A 26139-nucleotide genomic window follows, 5' to 3' on the forward strand; every position below is an offset into this window, starting at 1 on the left:
ACCAGAGAAATACCTTGTTGTATTGGCCTAACCTCCTCCCAGTAGTTTTGCTACAGTATAAAAATCAAGGATTTTCTTTTATACTGTAAAATATAGATTTGAACTTCAAACCTCTTCACACACTTTTGGATGCTATATAATAAATACATGATTGACTTTACTATACGTAAATTGTATGAGCAAATGTATTGAGTGAGAGCATTTCACTGTAAGAGCCTGACAGAGAATTACACATCACCACTGAGATCGAAAATTAGTAAAGTGTCTGATCAGTTTAATTCTCAATACTTGTCTAAGGATTGACAGAACTTTGACTGAGATCTTTTATTGTCTTGACAGTCCAACATATTGTAGTTCCAGCAGTGACAATTAAAATGTATAATGGACTGCAGTAATTGTTAAGGCTCTCAACATAAAATATCTTTAAAGGAGACTGATTTCTAAGGTCAGAATCCAGCCTTGTAGCTAATTTTCATCATTGGTTGCAAACATGCAAACCATTTAAGTGAATGGGTGTTACTAAAAGCAGAATGTGAGCTGAAGTATATAATTGTGATCAGGGCTGGCTCTAGGATTTTTGCTGCCCAAAGCAAAAACAATTTTGGCCGCCCCCTCCACCCCTTATTTAATTACCCCACCCCCGGCCCCACCTCAACTCTGCCCCTTCCCCAAATCCTCAGTCCTGCCTCCTCCCCCAGGCTCTCAAGCCTAGGAGGGACGGGGAGAAGCGCGCCGCGCCGCGGCCACTTGGAGTCTCCCCCTCCCTCCCAGGTTTGAGAGCCTGGGAGGGAGGGGGAGACGCCGAGTGGCCACGGCGCGCGAAACAGCTGATTCGCGCGCCGCTGCTCCCCCTCCCTCCCAGGTTTGAGAGCCTGGGAGGGAGGGTGAGTAGCGGCGCGTGAATCAGCTGTTTCGCGTGCAGTGGCAGCAGCAGTGGAGGTGAGCTAGGGCGGCCGGGGCACATTTTTAGGGGCGGCATTCTGGCGCCGGCCATGGCGCCCCTAAAAATGTGCCGCCCCAAGCACCAGCTTGTTTTGCTGGTGCCTAGAGCCAGCCCTGATTGTGATACTGGCTAAACAACAAACTCTGGCCATGCTCATCTCTTGTGTTCTGATGGCACAAGCTATTGACATCTGGACTGCAGAACCCTGTCTCAGTAAAGCTACTTGTAATGGATTGGAGGTGGTATAGAAGGTTGGCTTGGGAACCTGAACTCTCTGTGGTAGGTTTTGTTCTGGAAGACAACTGCTTGAGGTGCCTTAGACATTTGAAATGTTCGAATTAGTCTCAGGAGTAGTGGGCAGAGTGCAGATGAGGTGATCAAACCTGTATAACAAATGCTCTTTATCACATGGTCCTTGAATTTATCACGTGCTCATCACCGGCACATATTCTACACATATTACATATTTATTTGTTCTCACATTGCCATGGTTTAATTTTCATTGTAGATTTCATTATTTCATCAGGTTTTAACTTAATAAATCATAAATTGACATCTGTAATAAAAATGATTGAGCCAAACTGAATAAACTTTTAAGTATAACTATGCTATTTTTAAAATATTTGTATTATTTTGATATATATTACAGTAACAAATACCTAAACTTAACACAAATAGTTCTGCATTGTTTGTGTTAAAGTAGTTTATTCACAGAATAACTTCTTTATTGATTTTGGAAATATGACCAGGATTCTTATGTAGACAGTACTCAGCTGCCTTGCAATGTAATAGCACAAGAACATATGAACATACGTCTGTGGCTGAGATGTCGCATGGCATTAGTGACTGCACTAACAGCACAGATCCGTGGCATTGGTGATATGAAAGGTACTATTGTCTTTGCTTTAGTGTTTTCGATTGTAAGCTCTTTGGGCAGGGACCATATGTTCTTGGGTGTCTGTATAGCGCCCAGCATAATGGTCCTCTTATCCCAATCTCTACTACAGTACAAATAATAAAAACATTAATGTTAGAACTATCAGTAAACAACTGTTTATACTGAATTCAGCCAATACAGCCAAGAAAATATTCTATTTCTGAATTTGGTCTTTCCCTCTAGTTTATAAAGTATAAGCCATTAAATCAAAGAAGGCTCATTTAATGCTCATTACCTTCTGAAAAATCAAGTACGTAATAAAAAAATTGATGTGCTTTAAAGCAATTAAGTTAAATAGGCACACTTAATTTTTAAAATTTATTCCTGCTACATATCTCTATTTTGAACAAACCTCAAATACTCCTCTGCTGTGCTGACTTTATATATCTCCCATAAATGGAAATGTTCTGTTCCAGTTTCTTTTATTTCCAAGCATTTGAGCATGACAGTATAAAAATACTTTATGCCACTAATTGCACAAAATTGCTAGGGAATTTTTTTTGTACATAAGATTGTTAGTTAATATTTCATCAGTTACACAATTATGTACTGGTGTTAACTATATTGCATTATGTATAAATGTACAAATTAAAATATATGTTAGAATTATGTATTTATAATTTATATATAATTATGTGTTCTACTTCCACTCTGAAAGGTGACTGTAAAACAGGAACATTTATTGTGTCTCATTGATTCCAGACTGAATTTTTTTAGTTGTAAACTGAGCTGATGTTTTTCCTACTTGAAGTCCTACAAGCTCAACAAGGGCTCTGAAGCTGTGCTCTTTCTGGCGTGAGTATCATCTCTACTGACATAGACTGGCAGGCCAACTCTGCTCTGAATTGCACCTGTGCAGCCCCTATGAAGGTTAACTGAGTTTCAAAGTTGTAACTGACAGAAGATTTTGAAGACAATAGTGGAGTTGAGCAATTACAATAGTGTAATTGGAGAGTATCGTCAGGCTTGCAGAATCTTCATTACTTGTACTGATGCCTCAGAAGAAAAGAACCCAATTTGTGTGTGTTGGCAATGCTGATAATTTGAAAACAAACCATTTTTTTCTTGTAAATTGAACACATTTGATATAGAAATCAGTGAAACAGAATAAACATGGAAGCCCATTATATCACTTTTATAGTCATTTTTCAGAGTGGATGTGACCTTTAAGTGTGTAAGAGAAAGGTATTGTAAAATCATTTTGATCTTATTTTTATTATTGATCCCCTTCTTTCTTTTAGAAAATGACATGACTGATTGCTCAAGTCTAATAAATGAAGTAATAATAGAAGCAGAGGCCTTCAGTGACATTGAGACACAGGCTGAAGTGATGGTGCAAGCTGTTATACTGGACCTGCAAGAAAGGCGCCCTGTGACCGGCATTAAGCTTCTTCTGCAGGTTTTAATGCAAACAAAGAACAGTTGTTAATTTTTTTTGTTTTTGCCAAATAAAACTGCTGCCAGGACAAAATAATCCTGAAATAGTTAATACCTCTTAGATAATGTGAATATAAACATACTTTTTCATTTTATTTGTGTCTTTATAAACAAACAATAACATTGGTTAAATTGGTTTATTTTATCTGTGTTTAAATAGGATATAATCAATTTACTCCAAGAAAAGCCATTTATTTCCCCTATGGCTTCTTTAACACTAGTGAAAAGTATGCTTCTGCTGGCAGACATATTGACAACACAAACAGATGAGGACACAGAGCATCACTCTTCTGCAATCGAACGATTAAACTTGTTAATTCTGGCTCACAAATTTACTATTAAACAGGTGAGGGTAGGTTGGTGATTTATGTTAGTTTCATGTGATTTGCAAACTCCTCATACTCTTCTCATTTGTGACATACTCTGGAAGCTATTTTTGCAACTCATTGGAAAGAAAGGGGGCATATAATCCAATTTCCCTCAGATTATACAATGTACAGAATTTGCCCTTCTTACCAAATTCCTACAGACTCATCATGGGTTAGATGCAGACGTAGATAATGTGTACTTTGAATACTATCCAGTGTCATTTTGAAATGGATAAGCACTTAAGCACCCAAATCCTTATTTAGGTACTGAAATAACTGGCCTGATTTTCAAGGATGTTGAGCACCCACAGCTCCCATTGAAGTCAAAGAGTGCTCCACACCTTTGAAAATCTGGCCATCTCATTAGATACCTAATTACAGATTTAGGTGCCTAACTTTTAGCACCCCAGTTTGAGAATTTTAGCCTTAGTTCTTAATCTGAGAATCACTCAAACCAGAAATCAAGTATAAAATAGCAGTAGTTAGTATTTATAGATATTCACAAAAATAAACTGTGAAGTGGTGTAAATAAAGTGATTTTACATAATAGTTTAAGCATAAATACAGTTAAAAGTCATCTAAAGGCATAACACTTGTAACAGAAGTTTATAGCAATATGCTATTTCCTTCTTTATTTGGAAGTAGACATGCCCTTCTTCATTTTCTGCCCACTCCTGATACTGGCTCACTAAAGAAGCTTTCAGATTAAATTCTCTCCTTCCTTGAGTGTAGACATGCAGAGTCTTACACTATTAAATTGTTATGTCCCCAAACCTAGATGATCAAGAATGAAATGGACCACTCTGTCCTCTTAGAATTCCTCCTGTGGAACTTGCTAACCTGAATAGTTTTACAGCCTGCATAACTGCAGTTCCCAATTGCCTTGTCTCGCCCTATGTCAACAGTGCTTGCAGTTTTGGCACTTACAGAATTTATATTATTGTGAGACAGTCTCTCATTGGCTTCAAGATCTTTTCTCAAATCTGACAGTAGCAGCATTCCATCTCCAGAACTAAGGTGTCAGAGGTTCTGTTTTTTGATGACTTTCTGGTGTGAGGGAATTTTTCTTCTGGAGCCCTTATCCTGTTTCAGAGCCTAAGGCTAGGTCTACACTACCCGCCTGAATCGGCGGGTAGAAATCGATCTCTCGGGGATTGAATTATCGCGTCTCGTCGGGATGCGACAATCGATCCCCGAATTGACACTCTTACTCCACCAGCGGAGGTGGGAGTAAGTGCTGTCGACGGGGAGCCACAGAGGTCGATTTTGCTGCCGTCCTCACAGCGGGGTAAGTCGGCTCCGATAGATCGAATTCAGCTACGCTATTTGCGTAGCTGAATTTGCATATCTTAAATTGACCCCCCCGTAGTGAAGACCTGCCCTGAGACTTCTAAACCAGATCATGAGCTCATTGGTCTTGTGTCTGTCCCAACTGGGATACAATTTGAAGTCCCAACTTAGAGGAACTTTCTTCTCAATGGAGAGGACACTTGGTGTTAATTCAGCAGTTCAGGAATATTAAGCCCTTTTTCAGTGCTCTTTCATAAAGCATAATGAAGTCAGTCAGTGGGGCTTTCGATCTGTGAGGGCAGACCCTTGTATACATTCAAAGTGCAGAATTGCAACCTGGATGTATATAAAATGGATCATATGGATTGTATTGTTGTGTATAATTTATCTTTGTAAAATATTTTTTTACTAGATTTTTACCCTTGGAGAACCAATCGAACAGTGCATAGAAGACCCTGCATTGACAAGTCCAGTGATTCCTTTGAAAAATAATTACTTGCCAGATATCAATTTACTGGCAAAAGTCAAAATGAGAATTGGTAAGAAAAATTGTTGTAGTAATGTGTCTGATGAATAGTTGAAAACTATTATCAGCTTAACTGAAATAGTACCGGAGGTGTATGAATTACATCAATTTTTCATTAAGTAATGGTAAAAATGTAAGGGAAATTTTTCCTTCTGAAATCTTCAGTAGATGGATACATTCATTGCAAATAGCAAAACAACTATACAGACAAGGTACAACTATTACAACAACCATAAACATTTTAAAAATATGATTTTTACATAAACATTGTAGTTTTGTATAATGCATGTTACTGTATTCCATATAATTTGCATTCGTGTATCCATTTATTTTGCTTTTCTGAGTGTTATGTGTGTAGGGTGACCAGATGGCCCGATTTTATAGGGATAGTCCCGATTTTTCGGTCTTTTTCTTATATAAGCTCCTATTACCCCCCACTCCCATCCCGATTTTTCACATTTGCTGTCTGGTCACCCTATATGTATACAACTGCCGCGTGCAATGTGTAGTTTTAAATTAATAACTTTCATTCTTTCCAAGTAGAAGTTAACAATACCATGCTGAGTGCCATACACAGCATTTATTCTCTGAGAATTGCCCATATATATTCCAACTCCCTAATGTATGGATCCCCATGGGGAGTCATCTCAGAGAACAGTTGTTATGGTAACTAAACATTTTATTAAAAAGAATAGGAGATAATCCGGGCCAATAGTCCTTCTCTCAATAAAATAAGTTATAATGTTTAATGCTGCGTGTGAGCTGTTAATGAACAAATAAATTCTGCTCCATTTGTCCAGTGTAAATAGCAGTGCATGATATATTTTTGGCAAATTACTTGGAAATTTACTGAATATTCTCAGAAAAAAAGCTTTAAACTCTGTTTGAGGTTTAAATTAAATTAAATCATTACTGGACCTTTTTCAGTAAAAAGACAAATGTTTAAAAAGTCAGGACATTCATAGCTAAAGTTACACAAACAATATTAATCTTGTCTGCATATTCCCTCCTGCCAATTGTCTTTTGATGTTGCCCACCACTGGTGTAGTGTCTGAAGCATGGTAGATTATAGATATCCGTATATAGGACAAGGCAGAGTGGTCTCTTTGGCTCACAAAGATGGCTATGATATAGTTAGGGTCCCACCAAATTCACAGTCCATTTTGGTCAATTTCACGGTCATGGGATTTTAAAAATCATAAATTTCATGATTTCAGATATTTAAATCTGAAATTTCATAGTGTTGTAACTGTAGGGGTCCTGACTCAAAAGGGAGATGTGGGGAAGTTACAAGGTTATTATAGGAGGGTCGCATTATTGCCACCCTTACTTCTGCACTGCTACTGATGGCAGAGCTGTCTTCAGAGCTGGGTAGCCAGAGAGTGGCGGCTTCTGGTCGAGAGCCCAGCTCTGAAGCAGCACTGCTGCCAGCAGCAGCACATTAGTGAGGATGGCATGGTATGGTATTGCCACCCTTACTTCTGTGCTGCTGCCTTCAGAGGCGTCGCTGGAGAGTGGTGGTTGCTGGCCGAGGGCCCAGTTCTGAAGGCAGCGCAGAAGTACGGGTGGCAGTACCATACCATGGGGGTGGGGGAAAAGATGCAATGTCATGTTTCAAATGGTATTTGATCGTTCAGCTGCCCATATGTGATGTGGGACATTGTATGTAGATCTGACTCTACAGTATGGTATTTACAGTGTGAACTGGAACCAAGATCGTGTAACTTTAATAATGATGTAATCCCAGAAGCTCCAATTCTTTTCTTTTTCTTCATAAAAGTTGTATTCCCAAAGGTGCTTGTACAAATGTTTAAAATATACAAAAATAAAGAGAAGCGTTCCAAATACAGTGACTTACCATCCATATAATTCCAGTTCACACAATATAAATTACCCAGCAAAATAATGACCTCATTTGGTCAGTTTTTACCCTTCAATCTAAACTTTTAGGAAAAGCCTAGGAGAATAGATAAGCTTTGCAGAGTTCCATGGAAAACTTCAAAAAAGCCTCTATATCTGAAGGGTGCAAAAGGGGCTTTGACATTTGGAGATTCCTGGCAGTGTTGGTTTTGTATGGATTCTGAAAATTCAAGTGAAACTAGGGAATGATTCACTGCCAGTCCTTTCAAATGTCCTCTGCAAGGTCTGGTTCCTGTGGCCCACGTGAACCGAGCCACGCAGGATGGTTTGTTTACATCATATTGTGTTGAAACATCTTCACGATCTCTCAGCTCCATAGTACATCACTGAAAATATTTGTGCCATTTAGATTTTTGGAGTTTAGTACTGTAAAATAATTCTTGTTGCCAGGAAGTTATTTCCTTTTTACAGTATTTGTGTTTTTTGATAAACAATTTACCAAAGCCTGCCTAAAATGTTTTCTTTTCAGCACATGCATTAGCGCAAGAAGTAGCTTGCACATCTAAAAGAGAGAATCCATTACAATGGTTACCTGCTCTCAGTCACCTAGAAACAGCATTGGACCTTTGTAGAACATCCGCAACAAGAGAATTAGATTTGCAAGCGGAAATTCTTTTTCAGAAAGGTAAGCAAAATCTTGGTTGTGTGACATGACTGTCTTTCCAACATATTTTTATGCCTGCAGTATGCCTTAAAAGGGATACATGCTCCTGACATTTCCACATTGACAGACTGACTAAAAATATCTCTACTGCATTTAATTATACTCAAATATATTTAACAAGAGTACAGTATATAATGACATATTTCAGAAATACAAGAGGAGTTTCATAGAATCATTAGGACTGGAACGGACCTCAAGATGTCTTCTAGTCCAGTCCCCTGCACTAAGGCAGGACTAAATATTATCTAAACAATCCCTGACAGGTATTTGTCTAACCTGTTATTAAAAACATTCAAATATGGAGATTCTACAACCTTTCTGGGCAATCTATTCCCGTGCTTAAGTACCATGACAGGAAGTTTTTCCTAATGTCCTACCTAAACTGCCTTTCCTGCAATTTAAGGCCATTGCTTCTTGTCCTATCCTCAAAGGTTAACAAGAACAATTTTTCTCCTTCCTCCTTGTAACAACTTTTTATGTACTTGAAAACTGTTCTCATATCCCCCTAAATTTTCTCTTCTCCAGACTAAACAAATCCAATTTTTTCAGTCTTTCCTCATTGGTCATATTTTCTAGGCCTTTAATCACTTTTGTTGCTCTCCTCTGTACTTTCTCCAATTTGTCCATATCTTTCTTGAAATGTGGCACCCAGAACTGGACACAATACTTCAGTTGAGGCTTTATCAGTGAAGAGTAAAGTGGAAGAATTACTTTTGGTGTCTTGCTTACAACACTCCTGTTAATACATCCGAGAACGATGTTTGCTTTTTTTGCAACAGTGTTATACTGTTCACTCATATTTAGCTTCTGATCCACTATGACCCCAGATCTCTTACCACAGTACTCCTTCCTAAGCAGTCATTTCTCATTTTATATGTGTGCGATTGATTGTTCATTCCTAATTGGAGTACCTCTCATTTGTCCTTATTGAATTTCATCCTATTTACTTCAGACCAGTTTCCATTTTGCCCAGATTGTTTTGAATGTTAATCCTATCTTCCAAAGCATTTGCAACTCCTCCCAGCTTGGTTTTGTCCACAAACTTTATAAGCGTACTCTCTATGCCATTATCTAAATAGTTGATGAAGATATTGAACAGAACTGGACCCAGGACCAATCCCTTCGAGACCCCACTCAATATGCCCTTCCAGCTTGACAGTGAACTACTGATAACTACTTTCTCTAGAAATGGTTTTGCAACCAGTTATTCACCCACCTTATAGTAGCTCCATCTAGGTTGTATTTCCCTAGTTTGTTTAGGAGAAAGTTATGTGAGACAGTGTCAAAAGCCTTACTAAAGTCAAGATATATCACAACTACCGCTTTGCCTCTATCCACAAGGCTTGTCACCCTGTCAAAGAAACCTATTAGGTTGGCTTGACACATTTGTTTTTGACAGATCCATGCTGATTATTACTTATCACCTTATTATCTTCTAGGAGTTTGCAAATTGATCTCTTAATTGTTTGCTCCATTATCTTTTCACATACTGACGTTAAGCTGACAGGTCTGAAATTCCCTGGGTTGTCCTTATTTCCCTTTTGATAGATTGACGCTATATTTGCCATTTTGCAGTCCTCTGGAATCTCTCCTGTCTTCCATGATTTTTTGAAGATAATCGTTTGTTCACCTATCTAGTTTATCAGAGAGTAAGGGGAACAATCAAGAAGGATAAGGATATTGCAGAGACGCTAAATGACTTCTTTGCATCAGTTTACAGTAAAGAAAATGAGAGCATTGCGACAAATTTCAAAATGCTATGGAATTAAATAACAGTGTCCCATGTGACAGATCCAGACCAGTGGGGTACAGGAGTCTGGTGGAGGGCAAATATTTTGGTCACTGGATGAGTAGTTTTCTGTTCCCTGAGTGGCCAGAGAAGGCGCTGCACTAGAGTAATCAAGTATCAGGGGGTAGCCGTGTTAGTCTGTATCTACAAAAACAACAAGGAGTCTGGTGGCGCCTTAAAGACTAACAGATTTATTTGGGCATAAGCTGAAGAAGTGAGGTTTTTACTAGAGTAATCAGGAACCTGCTAGAACCAGTTAAGGTAGGCAGGCTAATTAGGACACTTGGAGCAAATTAAGAAGAAGCTGCTAGAATCAATTAAGGCAGGCTAATCAAGGCACCTGGGTTTTAAAAGGAGCTCACTTCAGTTTGTGGTGCGAGTGTGAGGACCTGGGAGCAAGAGGTGCAAAAAGCTGAGAGTGAGTGCTGCTGGAGGACTGAGGAGCACAAGCGTTATCAGACACCAGGAGGAAGGTCCTGTGGTGAGACTAAGGAAGGTGTTTGGAGGAGGCCATGGGGAAGTAGCCCAGGGAGTTGTAGGTGTCATACAGTTGTTACAGGAGGCACTATAGACAGCTGCAGTCCACAGGGCCCTGGACTGGAACCCGGAGTAGAGGGCGGGCCCGGGCTCCCCCCAAACCTCCCAATTGACCTGGACTGTGGGTTCTTCCAGAGGGGAAGGTCTCTGGCCTGTTCCCCAACCCACATGGTGAATCTCTGCGGCAAGAAAATCCGCCAATAAGTGCAGGACCCACCAAGATAGAGGAGGAACTTTGTCACACCAATTAAATTCATTGCAGTAGGGTTCAAAGTCATATATATTGGAAAGAACAATCTGAAATATTGACATGCATTATTGGATTCTAATGACATCTAGGTGTCACTGTATTTCCAAAGTTGATTACTGTAACTATTCCACATATTTCAATACAGGGTAATACTTCAGTTCAGAATAACTTGTCATACCTATATCATACATTATATTTAAAAGCAAACTGAAAAAAACTGAATATGTGCCCATTACTTGCTTATCAGCAGGAGAAAAGGAAAGACAATGTGTTTCCTGAGTTTCCTGCAGGAAAAAGCAATTTGGGTCTTGCAGAGAAAAGAATAAAATCATGCAAAACTGCTTTGTGTTTCTTTCTTAGGTAAGGTAGAGCGCCAGATTATTGAAGCAGGTAACAATAAGTCACCACGAGCTGCTGGAACCCTGTTGGATGCCATAAAAGTGAGCCAGCGAAATGATCAAAACTTTGGGTAAGGAACTGTGAATATAAGTTTTCAAAATACTTTCTCACTTTAGGTACTATGTAGTGTTTGGCTTTATTCTGGGACTTTGTGTGAGGCTTCTTTTATAAAGGACAGGCTTCTTTCCCTCTTTGTGGAGAGATTTTGTCTATTCCAAGATAAAAGAAATATTGATATAGTTTCTTATGTAATGTAAATGTTGCAGGGGTTTAAATATACATTTCCATACACATTGAAATAACCAACACATAAGTATTACGTTAGATAAAAGTTAGAGCTTTCAGTTCTGTTTTGGAACATGGACCCTCTGTTTCAGCTCCAGGAACAAAAAGTGCTAAGTTTAAGCTGATGGTTTTATTTCATTTTAAAAAACATGAATTGAAGTCCACATCCAAAGGATAGAACACTAGCAACTGTAGCAGGCAGTGCAGCTGGCCACTCAGCAACAACAGCAGGACTAGTGACTCGATAGTGAATGTTAGAAGTCAACCAACATCAATATGAGCAGCAACAGGAAGAGCAGAGGAAGAATGGGGTGGCCAGGAGCTTCTCCTGAAATGGCTGATGGAGGGGTCCAGTGCCAGTGTCAGAACTGACTGAGGCTGCATGAACCAACTCAGACCTCAGACTGGCCAAATCGGGCCCAGATGATGACTTTGCAGACTATTTGATTACATTAGAGAGAGTAACAGCAGCAACGGAGTGGATATGAGCATCTAGGGGGAGCTCAGGTCACCTACCAAGGTCTCAGTGAGGATGCCTGACATCATAGCATAGTAAAGACTATTGTCTTGAGCTATCACCGTCACTCCTGATCTGAACCCTATTATTGCCCAAGGGATCTTCCTCAAGCACCCTGGAAGCCCAATCTAGAGCTTGGGAGTCCTAAAGAACTTTCCAGACCATGACTTCAAGAGCAGTTTGGCCTGAATATGTGGAAAAGGAAAGCTGGGGATCCGAGGGGGAGTAGGTGAGGAGTAGGTGCGTGTAGCCTGGTAAGCTAAAAGAGTTAGCAGACCGAAACAATTGAAAGGACAGATGGAGATGGAGAAGGGCAAATGTGCCTTGGAACAGAAATGAGAACAGTGTTCCTTGGTGTTAGTTACCAGCAAAAAGCAGGCAATAGACTGGAAGGATCTAGAGGTCTGAATCAATTCAGGCAGTGAGGACCAGGATGAGCAGCTCTGGGATACTGGACATCAAGATTATTAGTTTCTATTCCTGACTCAGGGAGCAGATTGTGGACTCGTGGTGACATACAGTATAACCAAATATAGAAATGCCCCTAATTGGGTTCTCTGTGGGGACAAAACTGGGGTCCTCTGCATGTAAAAACATGATCCTCTATCACTTGAGCCAAAGAATCAGAACTCTGAGCACAGAAGCAGCAGCAGAGTCATAAACCTTAATATGTGGCTTACCTTCTAGAGCAGGGGCAGGCAAACTTTTTGGCCTGAGGCTGCATCGGGTTTCCAAAATTGTATGGAGGGCCAGTTAGCGGAGGCTGTGCCTCCTCAAACAGCCAGACGTGGCCCAGCCCCGCCCCCTATGCAACCCCTCCTGCTTCTCGCTCCCTGACGGGCCCCCCCCGGAACGCCTGCCCCATCCAACCACCCCTTCTCCCTGTCCCCTGACCACCCCCGGAACCCCTGCCCCTGACTGCTCCCCGCCGCCCCATCCAAGCCCCCCTTTCATTCCTGACTGCCCCCCTGGGACCCTACCCCCATTCAACCCCCCTGTTCCCTGCCCTTTGACCCCTATCCACACCCCCGCCCCCCTGACCACCACCCCGAACTCCCCTGCCCTCTATCCAACCCCCACTGCTCCCTGCCCCCTTATTGCACTGCCTGGAGCACCAGTGGCTGGCGGCGCTACAGCCGCGCCACCCAGAGCACCAGGACAGGCAGCCCCGCTGCCCAGCTGGAGCCAGCCATGCCACTGCGCAGCACAGAGCACCGGGTCAGGCTGGGATCTGCAGCTGCACTGCCCCAGGAGCTCGCAGCCCCGCCGCCCAGAGCATTGCGCCGACGTCGGAGCAAGCTGAGGCTGCGGCAGAGAGGGAACAGCAGGGGAGGGGCTGGGGGCTAGCCTCCCAGGGCAGGAGCTCAGGGGCCAGGGGGAGTCCCGTGGGCCGGATGTGGCCCATGGGCCATAGTTTGCCCTCCTCTGTTCTAGATGGTGACACAGTGCCATACTCTTAGTGTAGGTTTCACAAGCATCTAATGTGCCATGTTCCTTCTGAAAGAATGAGTGGTGAAGTAGATGAGACATAGTTCTATATTAGAGACCTGGGTTCTGTTCTGGATTGTACCTGAAGTGACCTTGTGCAAGCTCTTAGTTATCTTATCTGTGAAACTGGTTAATGAGAGTTATTCCCCACAATGTAAAATGTTGGCTCAGAATAAGAGCTGTGACGTGCACAGAAATATTGACAACAGTTTTGAAGAGCTGGGTTTAGAACTCATGATCTTTGATTTTGTTGTTTAGTGCACCTTCCTTAGTCTACATAGCAGTGTGTTGGAATCTCTCTCTCTCTCTCTCTCTCTCTCTCTCGTTTTGCTTCACAAAAATCATGTCCCTGCTGGAACATATCACAATAAATCTGTGAATTGGCAACCGTTCAGCTTGTGACTGTGTTTGGAAAGAGGACTGCATAGTCAGGAGACTGTTTCACATAGGAAGAGTCCCGAGAGAGAGACAAATAGGAAGCCTGGAAAAATTACAGAGACCTACAGGGAGCAGGAATATTAAGGAATCTCTCCAACCATAGAGTCTTGGCCCACGATTATAAGGACATGTAGGAAATGGTCCAAAGACAAAGTGAAGAGGACACCCTGCTTGAAAGTTTAGGGTCTCAGGGTCAGATCTGAGTTGAGGGAGGGATTATGTTTCCCTGTACCTCAGCTGAGCCCAGTGCGGGGCTGAAGGGGCTATTTTGCTTTGTCTGCTTTTATTCCTGGAAGAGGAAGGACCTTTGTATAGGTTTGGCTGGAGAGCTATACCCCAAATCAACCATCCACGAGAGAGAGAAACTGAGGCAGTGGACATGTGACCTAACATTGAAGCATTAGACTGTGCTTATAGGAACATATACACATTGTGTACATAGAACCAGATCAGTTTGACAAAAACAGCTTTTGTTTACCAAGTGCTTGTTTGCATATTACACAAAATACGTTTTGCATGTTCCTAAATAGTTATGCCATTTGTTAGGTTTTCTTGCTTGGTATGGTATGCCTTTCTTACTTGAAGTCTTTATATCAGGACTGGATATTTTTCTAGAAGATCTGCTATAGCTCAAATAGGAGTTATGGGTTGGATGTAGGAATCACTGGAGTTCTACACCCTGTATTATGCAAAAGTTCGTAATAGTCCCTTCTGGCCTTAAAATCAATGCATCTGTGTGTTTATTTTTGCAGGCTGATAAGGAAATCCTACCTGGAAATAGCACTGTTATATTTCCATTTGGCTACATATAAGGAAGAGGCTTCACAAACTGTTAAGATAGAGGCCTCCAAAACAAAGGTACATCCTCCTTTTTTTTAGATCGTAACCTCCTCAGAGCATGGACCACGTCTTCTTTTAGCACATTGTGGACACTACCACAATATATATTACAAATAAATAATACTAACGTAAAGTACAGCAGTAGGATTCTAATTTAGTTAATTTGGTTTATGCTATTTTTTGCAATGTTAATGTATGTAAAAATGGTTTAAAATAAACAGGAAAACATTGAGGTCAGAAGAATAACCCCAAAATTGTGGCTTAGTTTCAGATTCTGTACTAATGAATTTGTGGTTCTCAAACAAAGTATCATTATAAACTGAACCTTCAAACGTTTTTCAGAGTGTCATTACTCAGCATATTGTTATTTGTATAGTGTTTTACAACTGGAGATGAGGGGCAACATTGCAGACACAAAAGACTAGTGTACTGCAAGGTACAGTTACAAGTACTAGACCATCAGGGAAATACAGGTCAATAGGTAAGGAAAAAAGAGGTAGTAGAAAGGTGTCGCTTAAAACTCAAGACAATGTTTACTGGCAAAAAATGGAAAAAGCTGTATACAAGAACTATGTAAAAGAGAGGGATCATGATGTGCCTTCAAAAATACAAAACTATAGTGGAGACCCGTTTGGGTGGTTTTAAAAATACATCTGTGACTTTTCACAAACGTTACTGATTTCTGTAACTTAACTACCATGACTCCTCCAGGACCTGCTCCCCACCAACTATGTATTTCCATGGCAAACCTACCAACCTAATTATGAACTGTTGTAAATTTTAGACTACTCCCAAAGAACACTTGGCTTCTACTGAGAGAATCCCCGTTGTAACTGAAGTATACAGAGCACAGGCCTGGATTGCAATCAGAGCAGCTACACAGGTTGGTGTGATATTTGGGGGAGATTTTTTGTGCTTGATTCTATCTTTGGGTATGACTACACAGCAAAAAAAAAAAAAAAAATCCTGTGGAGGTGCGTCTCAGACCCTGGGTCAGTTGACTCGGGCTCTGTGATAAATGAAGAGGGGTGAGTAGCTCCCTTTTATGGACACCCAGACAGCCAGTAACTATAAAATCCCTCTTAGTAGCTGTTCTCTAATTGCTCTACCTGTAAAGGGTTAAAAAGTCTCACTGCTATGCATAGGTAAAAGGAAGTGAGTGGGCACCTGGCCAAAAGAGCCAATGGGAAGGCTAGAACTTTTTAAAATTGAAACAAGACTCCCCTTTTGTCTGTCTGTGGTTGTTCTCCCAAAGAGAAGGGACAGAGAAGCTATGCTGTAAGAAGCTTGGGCCAGGTATGAAGAATCCTCAGTATCATACCTAGAAACTACTCATTTGAAACCCCAGATATGTAAGTAGATCAGGAAATGTCTAGGAAGACGCTATTAGGTTTATCTCTTTTATTCTTTTATGGCTTGTTGATTCCTCTGTGCTAACCCCAGCTGCTTTTTGTTTTGCTTGTAACCTTTAAGCTGGACCTCAAGAAAGCTATTCTTGATGCTTAATCCTTGTAGTTGTTTTTTTTTTAAATCTAGCAAATGCCTAAGTTCCCAGATGTATTTTCTTTCTTTTTTTATTAATAATATTTACCTTTTTTTAGAGCAGAATTGAATTTGTGTGTCTTAAAGAGGTTTGTGCACATGTTGTTTAATTAGCTGGTGACGACAGCTGATTTCTTTTTTCTTTCTTTCTCAGCTCTTCCCCGGAGGAGGGGGTGTGGGTGGAAAGGGCTTGAGGGTACCCCACAGGGAGGAATTCCCAAGTGCGTCTTCCTGGATTCTCAAAGGGGTTTTGCACTTGGGTGGTGGCAGCATCTACTCATCCAAGGTCAGAGAGAAACTGTAACCTTGGGAGTTTAATACAAGCCTGGAGTGGCCAGTATTAATTTTCAGAATCCTTGCGGGCCCCCACTTTCTGCACTCGAAGTGCCAGAGTGGGGAATTAGCCTTGACAGGCTTGCATTGCTGGACTAAAAATAGCAGTGTAGGTGTTCAGACTTGGGCTAGAGCCTGGACTCTGCGGCCCACCCTGTTGCCAGGTTTCAAAGCTCGGGCTCCAGCCTGAGCCCAAACATTTACACTGCTATAGCCTCACAGCTCAAATCCCGTGAGCCCAAGTCAGTTGACATGAGCTCTGAGACTCGCTGCCTCATGGTTTTTTTTTTGCTGTGTAAACATACCCTGTATTCTACTCCTACCAGCTGTGAAGAGAACACAATGCAGGAGGGACAAGAATTAAAATTCATTGAGACTTCTGCCAGGCATGTTATTTGGAATACTTAAAATGAATGCTATATGAGCAATGCTTTTAATCTCTCCTGGCCATGTCTGACACAGGTTGCTTTTACTTTGATACAATGCAAATCTAGGAATTAAGTGCCTTATATGTATGCATACGCATTTGACATGTGGGCAGACATCAGTGGCATCCAGGTGAGGATGTCTGATTTGAAATCACTTGTGTAATAATTAAGTTGTCAACAGTAATTATCTATTTAAGTGAGATATGTACTGTATGTCAGAGAGAAATGGAAGATTTCCCCAGTCACCTCTCGTGTTGGGTGCTTAATTTTTTGTAGTCTGTTTTCTAGTCTCAATATGTATAAATATTACAATGACCTGATTCTGACTAACTTAAATGTTAATTTTAGGTCAGTGAAGCTATGCTTGCCTCTCAGCTATTAATTGGAAAGAAGAGTGTTAAAGGCCACCAAGTGAAAGCCACAACACAACAGAACATCCCAGAATTTGCTTCTATGGACCTTCTTGCTTCATACAAAGATTTTTTGTCTGGTATTATTTTATATCTAACAATTGTAGAGCATTTAATAATCAATGGAAAATATCCATCACATGTAATACAACAGTGAATTTAATATGTAAATTCACTATTATATTACAAAGTCAGACCATCTGGTTTACCTTGGTATTAGGTTCAATCACTTGTGGTTTTTTGGCAGAAAAGAAACATGAAAGCTTTCTTATTAGTTTGTCATGCTTGCAATACATTTTATTTGTAATACGTGTAAGATAAAGACACAATCCTTCCTGGCCTTGCAAAGAAGTACAAGACTTAAAGAAGAGGGAACATCTGCCACTGCCCTAGTATACCCTTACAGGAGCAGGGCAAATTACACTCCTAGTGGTTTTAGTGCCAGCTAACTCACCTGCCAGCACTTCATATCACCAAGGGAGCATGGCCAACTGAGTTAGGGGAGTTACTGTGTACCTAACTCCCTGTGAGCATGCTGGGGTTGGCAAGTAAATCAGTGTGTGTGGTGGGAGGGATGGACACACTGCTAAACGGTTCCTTTTTAAGACAGCTGCGCATGCTGAATCAGGATTATCTGAGCCAACCTGCCCTATGCCTAGAGCAGGGGTGGGAAAACTACAGCCCGCGGGCCGGATCTGGCCCCTCGGGGCTTTGGATCAGGCCTGCAGGATTGCCCCCCGTGGTGCCGTGGGCCCCGCGCCACTCTCAGAAGCGGCTGGCACCACGTCCCTGTGGCCCACGGGTGGGGGGCAGAGGGCTCCGTGCATTGCCCTTGCCTCCAGGCACTGCCCCCCGCAGCTCCCATTGGCTGGGAATGGGGAACCGCGGCCAATGGGAGCTTCAGGGGAGGTACCTGGAAGCGCGGCAAGGGCAGCACACGTGGAGCCCTCCGTCCCCCATCTTCCAGGGGCCGCAGAGCTTTCTGGAGCGGCGCGGGGCCGGGGACAGGGCAGGCATGCAGGGAGCCTATCCTACCCTGGTGCGCGCCGCTGCCACCCCGGAGTCGCTTTAGGTAAGCAACGCCGGGCCAGAGCCCAAACCCCTCCTGCACCCCGCCCCCCAACTCCCTGCCCTAAGCCCCCTGCCTGCACCTCGCATCCCCCTTCACCCTAGTTCCCTGCCCTAAGCTCCCTTGTACACCCCACACCCCTCCTGAACCCCAACCCCCTTCCCTGAGCCCCCTGCCGCACCCTGCACCCCTCCTGCACCCCAACCCCCTTCCCTGAGCCCCCTCATACACCCCGCACCCCTCCTCTGCCCCAATCCCTTGCCCTGAGCCCCTTCTTGCACACCACACCCCCTCCTGCACCGCAACCCCCTGCCCTAGCCCTGCATACAATTTTCCCACCCAGATGTGGCCCTCGACCCAAAAAGTTTGCCCACTTCTGACCTAGAGGGATGGCTCCCAACCCTCTGGTCAGCTACCATTGCTTCTTTTCACATAGTGAGTTAGGGCAGAATTTTTCTCTAAAGGTTAGTTTTACCTTGGAGTGTCTGAATTTGGAATAAAAAAAGAAATATTACTAGTAGTCAGTAAGGTTCTGTTTGATTTGTTTTTCAAAGGAATTCTTACATTAAGCAGTTAAAACTGTTATTAGGGCTGCAGATTAGCCATGGCATTTTTTATCAAAAATCCTGGAGCACAAATGGTAAATTCAGTAAAAGTCATGGGTCACTACATTTATTGTGACTGCTCCCTGATTTTTTTATTTAAAAAAAAAATACCTTCCTCCTTGCCCCACCCCAACTGCAGTAGCCCCAGCACTGCAACCCTAATCGCACTCTGTGAGGAAGGGAGAGGGGACTAGAGAACAAGCCTGCCTCGCACTCACCCTGGGTAGTGGCAGCTCCGGCAGGACTGTTCCTGGTGCCCCATGCTCACGCTGCAGCAGAGGCTCCTGCAGCTGCTGTTCCACGGGGTTGGGCCCAGTGCCCCACTCCAGCTGTTGTAACCTAGTGCGCAGGTTGCATTACTGCTCAGGTTTGACCATCCCACATCTCCCCCATTATGATGGAGGGGCATGTGAGCCAAACCTGAGAGGCACTGTGACTCCACATGCTAGGTCATAATGCCACTTAATGAAGTTTGGCCCACCTATCCTCCCCCCATGATGCAGGGATAGTGGGGCCGAACCTGAGCAACGATGTGCCTGGTGAATGCAGAGCAGGCTCACTTTCCAGTCTCCTCATATCTCCTCACTGGACTGAGGTAAGTTCACTCTCCAGCTCCTACCTCCCACTGCTTCCTGGGCCTCTGCTATGCATTGAGCCAGTGACCCAGCCTTTGGGAAAGTCACACAGACAGGGAGAAAAGTCACAGGCAGTGACAAACCTGCAGCCCTAATTATAATCTATTATAGTTATTATATCCTATTAATCAACCACTATCCAACACTATCTTTCCAATCCAGTAAATAAAAAAATATATATTCAATAGAGTTTATGTAAGTCCCAGCCAAAAATAATGTTTTGTGATCTTGCATTCGTTGATTCATAACAAACCCTATTCCTAGAGCTACGCAGAGATCAGTCTCATAGTAAAAGTAAACAAAAAAGATTTCCTTAAAAATCAAGCTCCATTTGAGAAACAAAGGAAAAAATTATCCATGTTTGCTGAATGATAAAAGCTAAAATTAACAAAGGGAGATTTTTCTCCAACCTCTAAAATTATTCTGCAAACAATGGAGCTCATTAAAATGATGAAATGGCAGTTTTTATTTAAGAAATAATTTCAGTGAAATAAAGTGTTGCTGTGGAACAATGATTTTGAAATGCTATGTAAATACCAAGGCAAAACAGAGATGTTTATATTTTTTGAAACAGAAAACCTTGATGCTGTGATAACATTCTGTTCCAATGACTTAATTTCAGTTATTCCAAATGACTACTGTAGATGGAATTATTGTGTCTGATACATGTTGGTGAAGTGGAGCAATGACTGCTTACTACACCACTGTTAAATAGATGTGTTGTGATTGGTTTATAAAAACAGATGAGTTGTGTGCTACAGCCTTCCATTAATTTAATTGTCTGGCATGAGTTCCATTTGCTGACAATTGCTTATCATTTTTCTTTTAGCAAATGTTGCAGGTGTTTGTCCTGGTTGTTTTGAGAGGGAATACAAAGGAGAATGGAGGATGTAGAAAGGAAGTAATAAGCCATAATATGAAAAGGAGAATTGAAATGAAAATGAGCAACACAGCATGTAAAATATTAGATTTAGAGGCACTAATGAGGGAAATTGTAAAAATTTCATTTATATACAGTGTGGGCATTTTACATTCTGTTTTTACAATTAACAATGAAATGATCTTTAACAATGAAAATGGGAATAATGGAGGCATTACTTATTTTTCTATATGCACACATAATTAGCATAAACTGTTGTTTGGGAGATTGCCACTGGGAATTAATACCAAAGGTTTTTTTGAATGGTTGTAAGAGACAGACAAGAATGTAGAGATAGATTTTGTAGGCTTTGAAAACAGCAAGGAATTGGAAAAGAGACTAAATCAGGCATAGTTCAAATGGTGCTGCCAGGCCTGCAGATGCAAGGATTCCCTGTGTTATGTGCTGAAATACAAGTGTTAATACTCACTACTCCAGCTCTACTGTTGCATTGTGCGGATTACATTCTCTTTTGTGCTGTGAGCTTTGTGCTAATAATAGCTTCTTTAAAGATAGCATCTGTGCATGATTCTCACTTCTGGATCTTAGTTCCTTAGCTCAAGACTGGCAAAACTGATGAAACTTCCCTAGCTCTTAGAGTTTTTCTTACCCTGGAGGGCAGCAGAAGCAGGGTAGAGTGTTAGCCTCACTGATCATTCTGCTCCACACCCTGCTGAGTATAGATTATGCCCTCTGAACTTTACAGTCAGTTATTTCCTTTTTGAAGTTGGCAAAGGAGTTTCATGCAGAAGACTGCCTCACCAGCCATCACTCCTAAGGGTTGAAATAACAAAAAAGGAGCTTGGTCTTGCAAGTATTCTGGGAGCAGGATGCCCAACTGATTTCATGGAGTTCAGTATTCAGTGCACTTGCAAAATCAGGATCAAGTTCTATAAGGAGGGTCAGAGACCCATACATTGTATAAGTAACCTGGCCTTTAAATGATTTCATTAAAAGAAAGAAATAAGATTGGCCAATGTGCTTTTTGAGTTTGTCATGGATTAAGTAAAACAAGAGATCTTAAACAAAAGATCAAAAATCAGAAATAACTGGAACACAGAGTGATTTTTATTATAATGGTCTTATTAGGTTGGGTTTAGAACCTACTGCACAGTGAAAATGAAAAATCAAAGTCTGATCCTGCAGTGGATTGCACATGCTGTGCCCAGATCGAACCCTATTGACATCAGTAGTGTTCTACACCCACCTAGCAGTCTGCCTGTGCACTACCAATGGGAAGATCGGAGACACTACAGGCAAAAAGCCAAAGCATGGAAATGTGGAATGGCCTAATATGACATAATGGAAGAATCAGATCGAAAACTATATGCACTCTGGAGCTAGTTCACATCTGTTAGGCACAGCCCAGAGTAAAGGTATGTCTACACTACGAAATTAGGTCGAATTTATAGAAGCCGGTTTTATAGAAATCGTTTTTATACAGGCGATTGTGTGTGTCGCCACATAAAATGCTCTAAGTGCATTAAGTCAGCGGACTGCGTCCACAGTATCAAGGCTAGCGTCGACTTCCGGAGCATTGCACTGTGGGTAGCTATCCCACAGTTCCCACAGTCTCTGCCGCCCATTGGAATTCTGGGTTGAGATCCCAATGCCTGATGATGCAAAAACGGTGTCGCGGGGGGTTCTGGGTACATGTCGTCAGGCCCCTCCCCCTCCGTCAGAGCAACGGCAGACAATCGATTCGCGCCTTTTTACCTGGGTTACCCGTGCAGACGACGTACTACGGCAAGCATGGAGCCCGCTCAGCTCAGCTCATTGTCACCATATGTCATCTGGGTGCCGGCAGACGTGGTACTGCATTGCTACACAGCAACAGCTAATTGCCTTTTGGCAGTAGACGGTGCAGTATGACTGGTAGCCGTCATCGGCTATCTGGGTGCTGGCAGACATGGGGCTGCATTGCAAGGAGCTGCTGCTGTATAGCCTTTTGGTAGTAGATGGTGTATTACGACTGGTATCCATCATCGTCGTACTCCTCTGTGAGTTCGGTCAGAGGCACCTGGGCAGACATGTTTTGTCTCCTGGAGACTCAGTCCTTCCGGCAGTCCTATTGAACCGTCTTGATGATGATGGCTAGCAATCGTAATACAGCATCTTCTGCCAAGCACCCAGAAGATGACGATGGCTATCAGTCATACTGCACCATCTGCTGCCAGCCTAAGATGTAAAAGATAGATGGACCACATTTGTTCTGTATTCATTTGGTTTCCCCTCCCTCCGTGAAATCAACGGCCAGCTAAACCCAGGGTTTTGAGTTCATTCTTTGGGGGGCCCTTTCTGTGTGACAGTTGTTTGTGTTTCTCCCTGATGCACAGCTACCTTTGTTGATTTTAATTCCCTGTGAGCCATGTCGTCACTCGCCCCTCCCTCTCTCCGTCAGACAATAGTTTTGCGCCTTTTTTCAGCCCAGATGCCATAGCACTGGGATCATGGAGCCCGCTCAGATCACCACGGCAATTATGAGCACTATGAACACCACGCACATTGTCCTGGAGTATATGCAGAGCCAGAACATGCCAAAGCAAAACCAGGCAAGGAGGCGATTGCAGCGATTGCAGCGCGGCGATGAGAGTGATGAGGAAATTGATATGGACATAGACCTCTCACAAAGTACAGGCCCCAGCAATGTGCAAATCATGGTGTTACTGGGGCAGGTTCATGCCGTGGAATGCCGATTCTGGGCCCGGGACACAAGCACAGACTGGTGGGACCGCATCGTGTTGCAGGTGTGGGACGATTCCCAGTGGCTACGAAACTTTCGCATGTGTAAGGGCACTTTCATGAAACTTTGTGACTTGCTTTCCCACTGCCCTGAAGCGCCAGAATACCAGGATGAGAGCAGCCCTCACAGTTGAGAAGCGAGTGGCGATAGCCCTGTGGAAGCTTGCAACGCCAGACAGCTACCGGTCAGTCGGGAATCAATTTGGAGTGGGCAAATCTACTGTGGGGGGCTGCTGTGATCCAAGTAGCCAACGCCATCAAAGACCTGCTGATATCAAGGGTAGTGACTCTGGGAAATGTGCAGGTCATAGTGGATGGCTTTGCTGCAATGGAATTCCCAAACTGTGGTGGGGCGATAGACTGAACCCATATCCCTATCTTGTCACCGGAGCACCAAGCACATAAACCGCAAGGGGTACTTTTCAATGCTGCTGCAAACCCTGGTGGATCACAAGGGACGTTTCACTAACATCAACGTGGGATGGCCGGGAAGGGTACATGATGCTTGCATCTTCAGGAACTCTGGTCTGTTTCAAAAGCTGGAGGAAGGGACTTTCTTCCCGGACGAGAAAATAACCGTTGGGGATGTTGAAATGCCTATAGTTATCCTTGGGGACCCAGCCTACCCCTTAATGCCATGGCTCATGAAGCCATACACAGGCAGCCTGGACAGTAGTCAGGACCTGTTCAACTATATGCTGAGCAAGTGCCGAATGGTGGTAGAATGTGCATTTGGATGTTTAAAAGCGCACTGACGCAGTTTACTGACTCGGATAGACCTCAGCGAAACCAATATTCCAATTGTTATTGCTGCTTGCTGTGCGCTCCACAATATCTGTGAGAGTAAGGGGGAGACATTTATGGCGGGTGGGAGGTTGAGGCAAATCGCCTGGCCGCTGATTACGTGCAGCCAGACACCAGGACAGTTAGAAGAGTACAGCAGGGCGTGGTGCACATCAGAGAAGCTTTGAAAACCAGTTTTGTGACTGGCCAGGCTACGGTGTGAAACTTCTGTTTGTTTCTCCTTGATTAACCCTCCCCCCCCCCCGGTTCACTCTACTTCCCTGTAAACTAACCACCCTCCCCTCCCCCCTTCGAGCACCGCTTGCAGAGACAATAAAGTCATTGTTACTTCACATTCATGCATTCTTTATTAATTCATCACACAACTAGGGGGATAACTGCCAAGGTAGCCCGGAATGGGTGGGGGAGGAGGGAAGGAAAAGGACACACTGCAGTTTAAAACTTTAACTCTTATTGAAGGCCAGCCTTCTGATGCTTGGGCAACCATCTGGGGTGGAGTGGCTGGGTGGCTGGAGGCCCCCCCATCACGTTCTTGGGCAACTGGGTGAGGAGGCAATGGAACTTGGGGAGGAGGGCTGTTGGTTACACAGGGACTGTAGCGGCGGTCTCTGCTCCTGCTGCCTTTCCTGCAGCTCAACCATACGCTGGAGCATATCAGTTTGATGCTCCAGCAGCCAGAGCATCAACTCTTGCCGTCTGTCAGCAAGCTGACGCCACCTATCCTCTTCAGCCGGCCACTTGCTCTCTTCAGCCCACAATTCAGCCTGCCACCTCTCCTCTCGTTCATATTGTGCTTTTTTGCACTCTGACATTGACTGCCTCCACGCATTCTGCTGTGCTCTGTCAGCGTGGGAGGACATCTGGAGCTCCGAGAACATATCATCCCGAGTCCGCCGTTTTCTTCTTCTAATCTTCACTAGCCTCTGCGAAGAAGAAACATTTGCAGCTGGTGGAGGAGAAGGGAGAGGTGGTTAAAAAGACACATTTTAGAGAACAATGGCTACACTCTTTCATGTTAAATTTTGCTGTTCACGTTACACAGCACATGTGCTTTCGTTACAAGGTCGCATTTTTCCTCTTATATTGAGGGCCTGCCAGTTTGGTGTGAGAGATCACTCATGCAGTGCCAGGCAACAGAATTTGGCTTGCAGGCAGCTATGGTAAGCCACAGTCTTTTGGCTTTTTTAATCTTCATAACATGTGGGAATGGTTTCAAACAGCAGCGCCCTCATTTCCCATACCAAGCACCCATTGGGTTGGCCATTCAAAATGGGTTTGCAATGTAAAAGGAGGGGCTGCGGTTTCCGGGTTAACATGCAGCACAAACCCAACTAGGCCCCTTCCCCTCCCCCCATACCCAATTCTCTGGGATGATCGCTTCACCCCTAACAGCGGGGAATATTTCTGTTCAGCCGAGCAGGAACGGGCACCTCTGAATGTCCCCTTAATAAAATCACCCCATTTCAACCAGGTGACCGTGAATGATATCACTCTCCTGAGGATAACAAAGAGAGATAAGGAATGGATGTTGTCTGCATGCCAGCAAACACCGGGACCATACTCTGCCATGCTTTGTTATGCAATGATTCCAGACTACGTGCTACTGGCCTGGCATGGTAAAGTGTCCTACCATGGTGGGCGGGATAAGGCAGTCCTCCCCAGAAACCTTTTGCAAAGGCTTTGGGAGTACATAAAGGAGAGCTTTCTGGAGATGTCTCTGGAGGATTTCCGCTCCATCCCCATACACGTTAACAGACTTTTCCAGTAGCTGTACTGGCTGCGATTGCCAGGGCAAATTAATGATTAAACATGCTTGCTTTTAAACCATGTGTAATATTTACAAAGGTACACTCACCAGAGGTCCCTTGTGTGCCCTCAGAGTCTGGGAGCACGCCTTGGGTGAGTTTGGGGGTTACTGGTTCCAGGTCCCGGGTGATAAACATATCCTGTTGGGGAAACCGGTTTCTCCGCTTCCTTGCTGTGAGCTATCTTCATTGTCTTCATCATCATCTTCCTCATACCCC

At 43.2% G+C, this 26139-nt stretch overlaps 1 protein-coding gene across 14 annotated transcripts in view; it reads left to right on the forward strand.

Moving 5' to 3' along the window:
* CFAP54 (cilia and flagella associated protein 54) overlaps positions 1–26139 on the forward strand; it is a 207898-nt gene that overhangs the window by 154703 nt on the left and 27056 nt on the right. For all 14 annotated transcript variants that reach the window (XM_008178758.4, XM_008178756.4, XM_024099621.3 and 11 more), the window contains 9 exons: positions 1693–1831; positions 3122–3279; positions 3478–3663; positions 5388–5514; positions 7891–8046; positions 11022–11130; positions 14541–14646; positions 15413–15511; positions 17280–17421. In XM_008178758.4, coding sequence (XP_008176980.2) covers positions 1693–1831; positions 3122–3279; positions 3478–3663; positions 5388–5514; positions 7891–8046; positions 11022–11130; positions 14541–14646; positions 15413–15511; positions 17280–17421 — 1222 coding nt within the window. The remainder of the gene's footprint in view (positions 1–1692; positions 1832–3121; positions 3280–3477; positions 3664–5387; positions 5515–7890; positions 8047–11021; positions 11131–14540; positions 14647–15412; positions 15512–17279; positions 17422–26139) is intronic.

Source organism: Chrysemys picta, chromosome 1, assembly GCF_011386835.1.
Source record: "Chrysemys picta bellii isolate R12L10 chromosome 1, ASM1138683v2, whole genome shotgun sequence".
Classification (NCBI taxonomy): domain Eukaryota; kingdom Metazoa; phylum Chordata; order Testudines; family Emydidae; genus Chrysemys; species Chrysemys picta.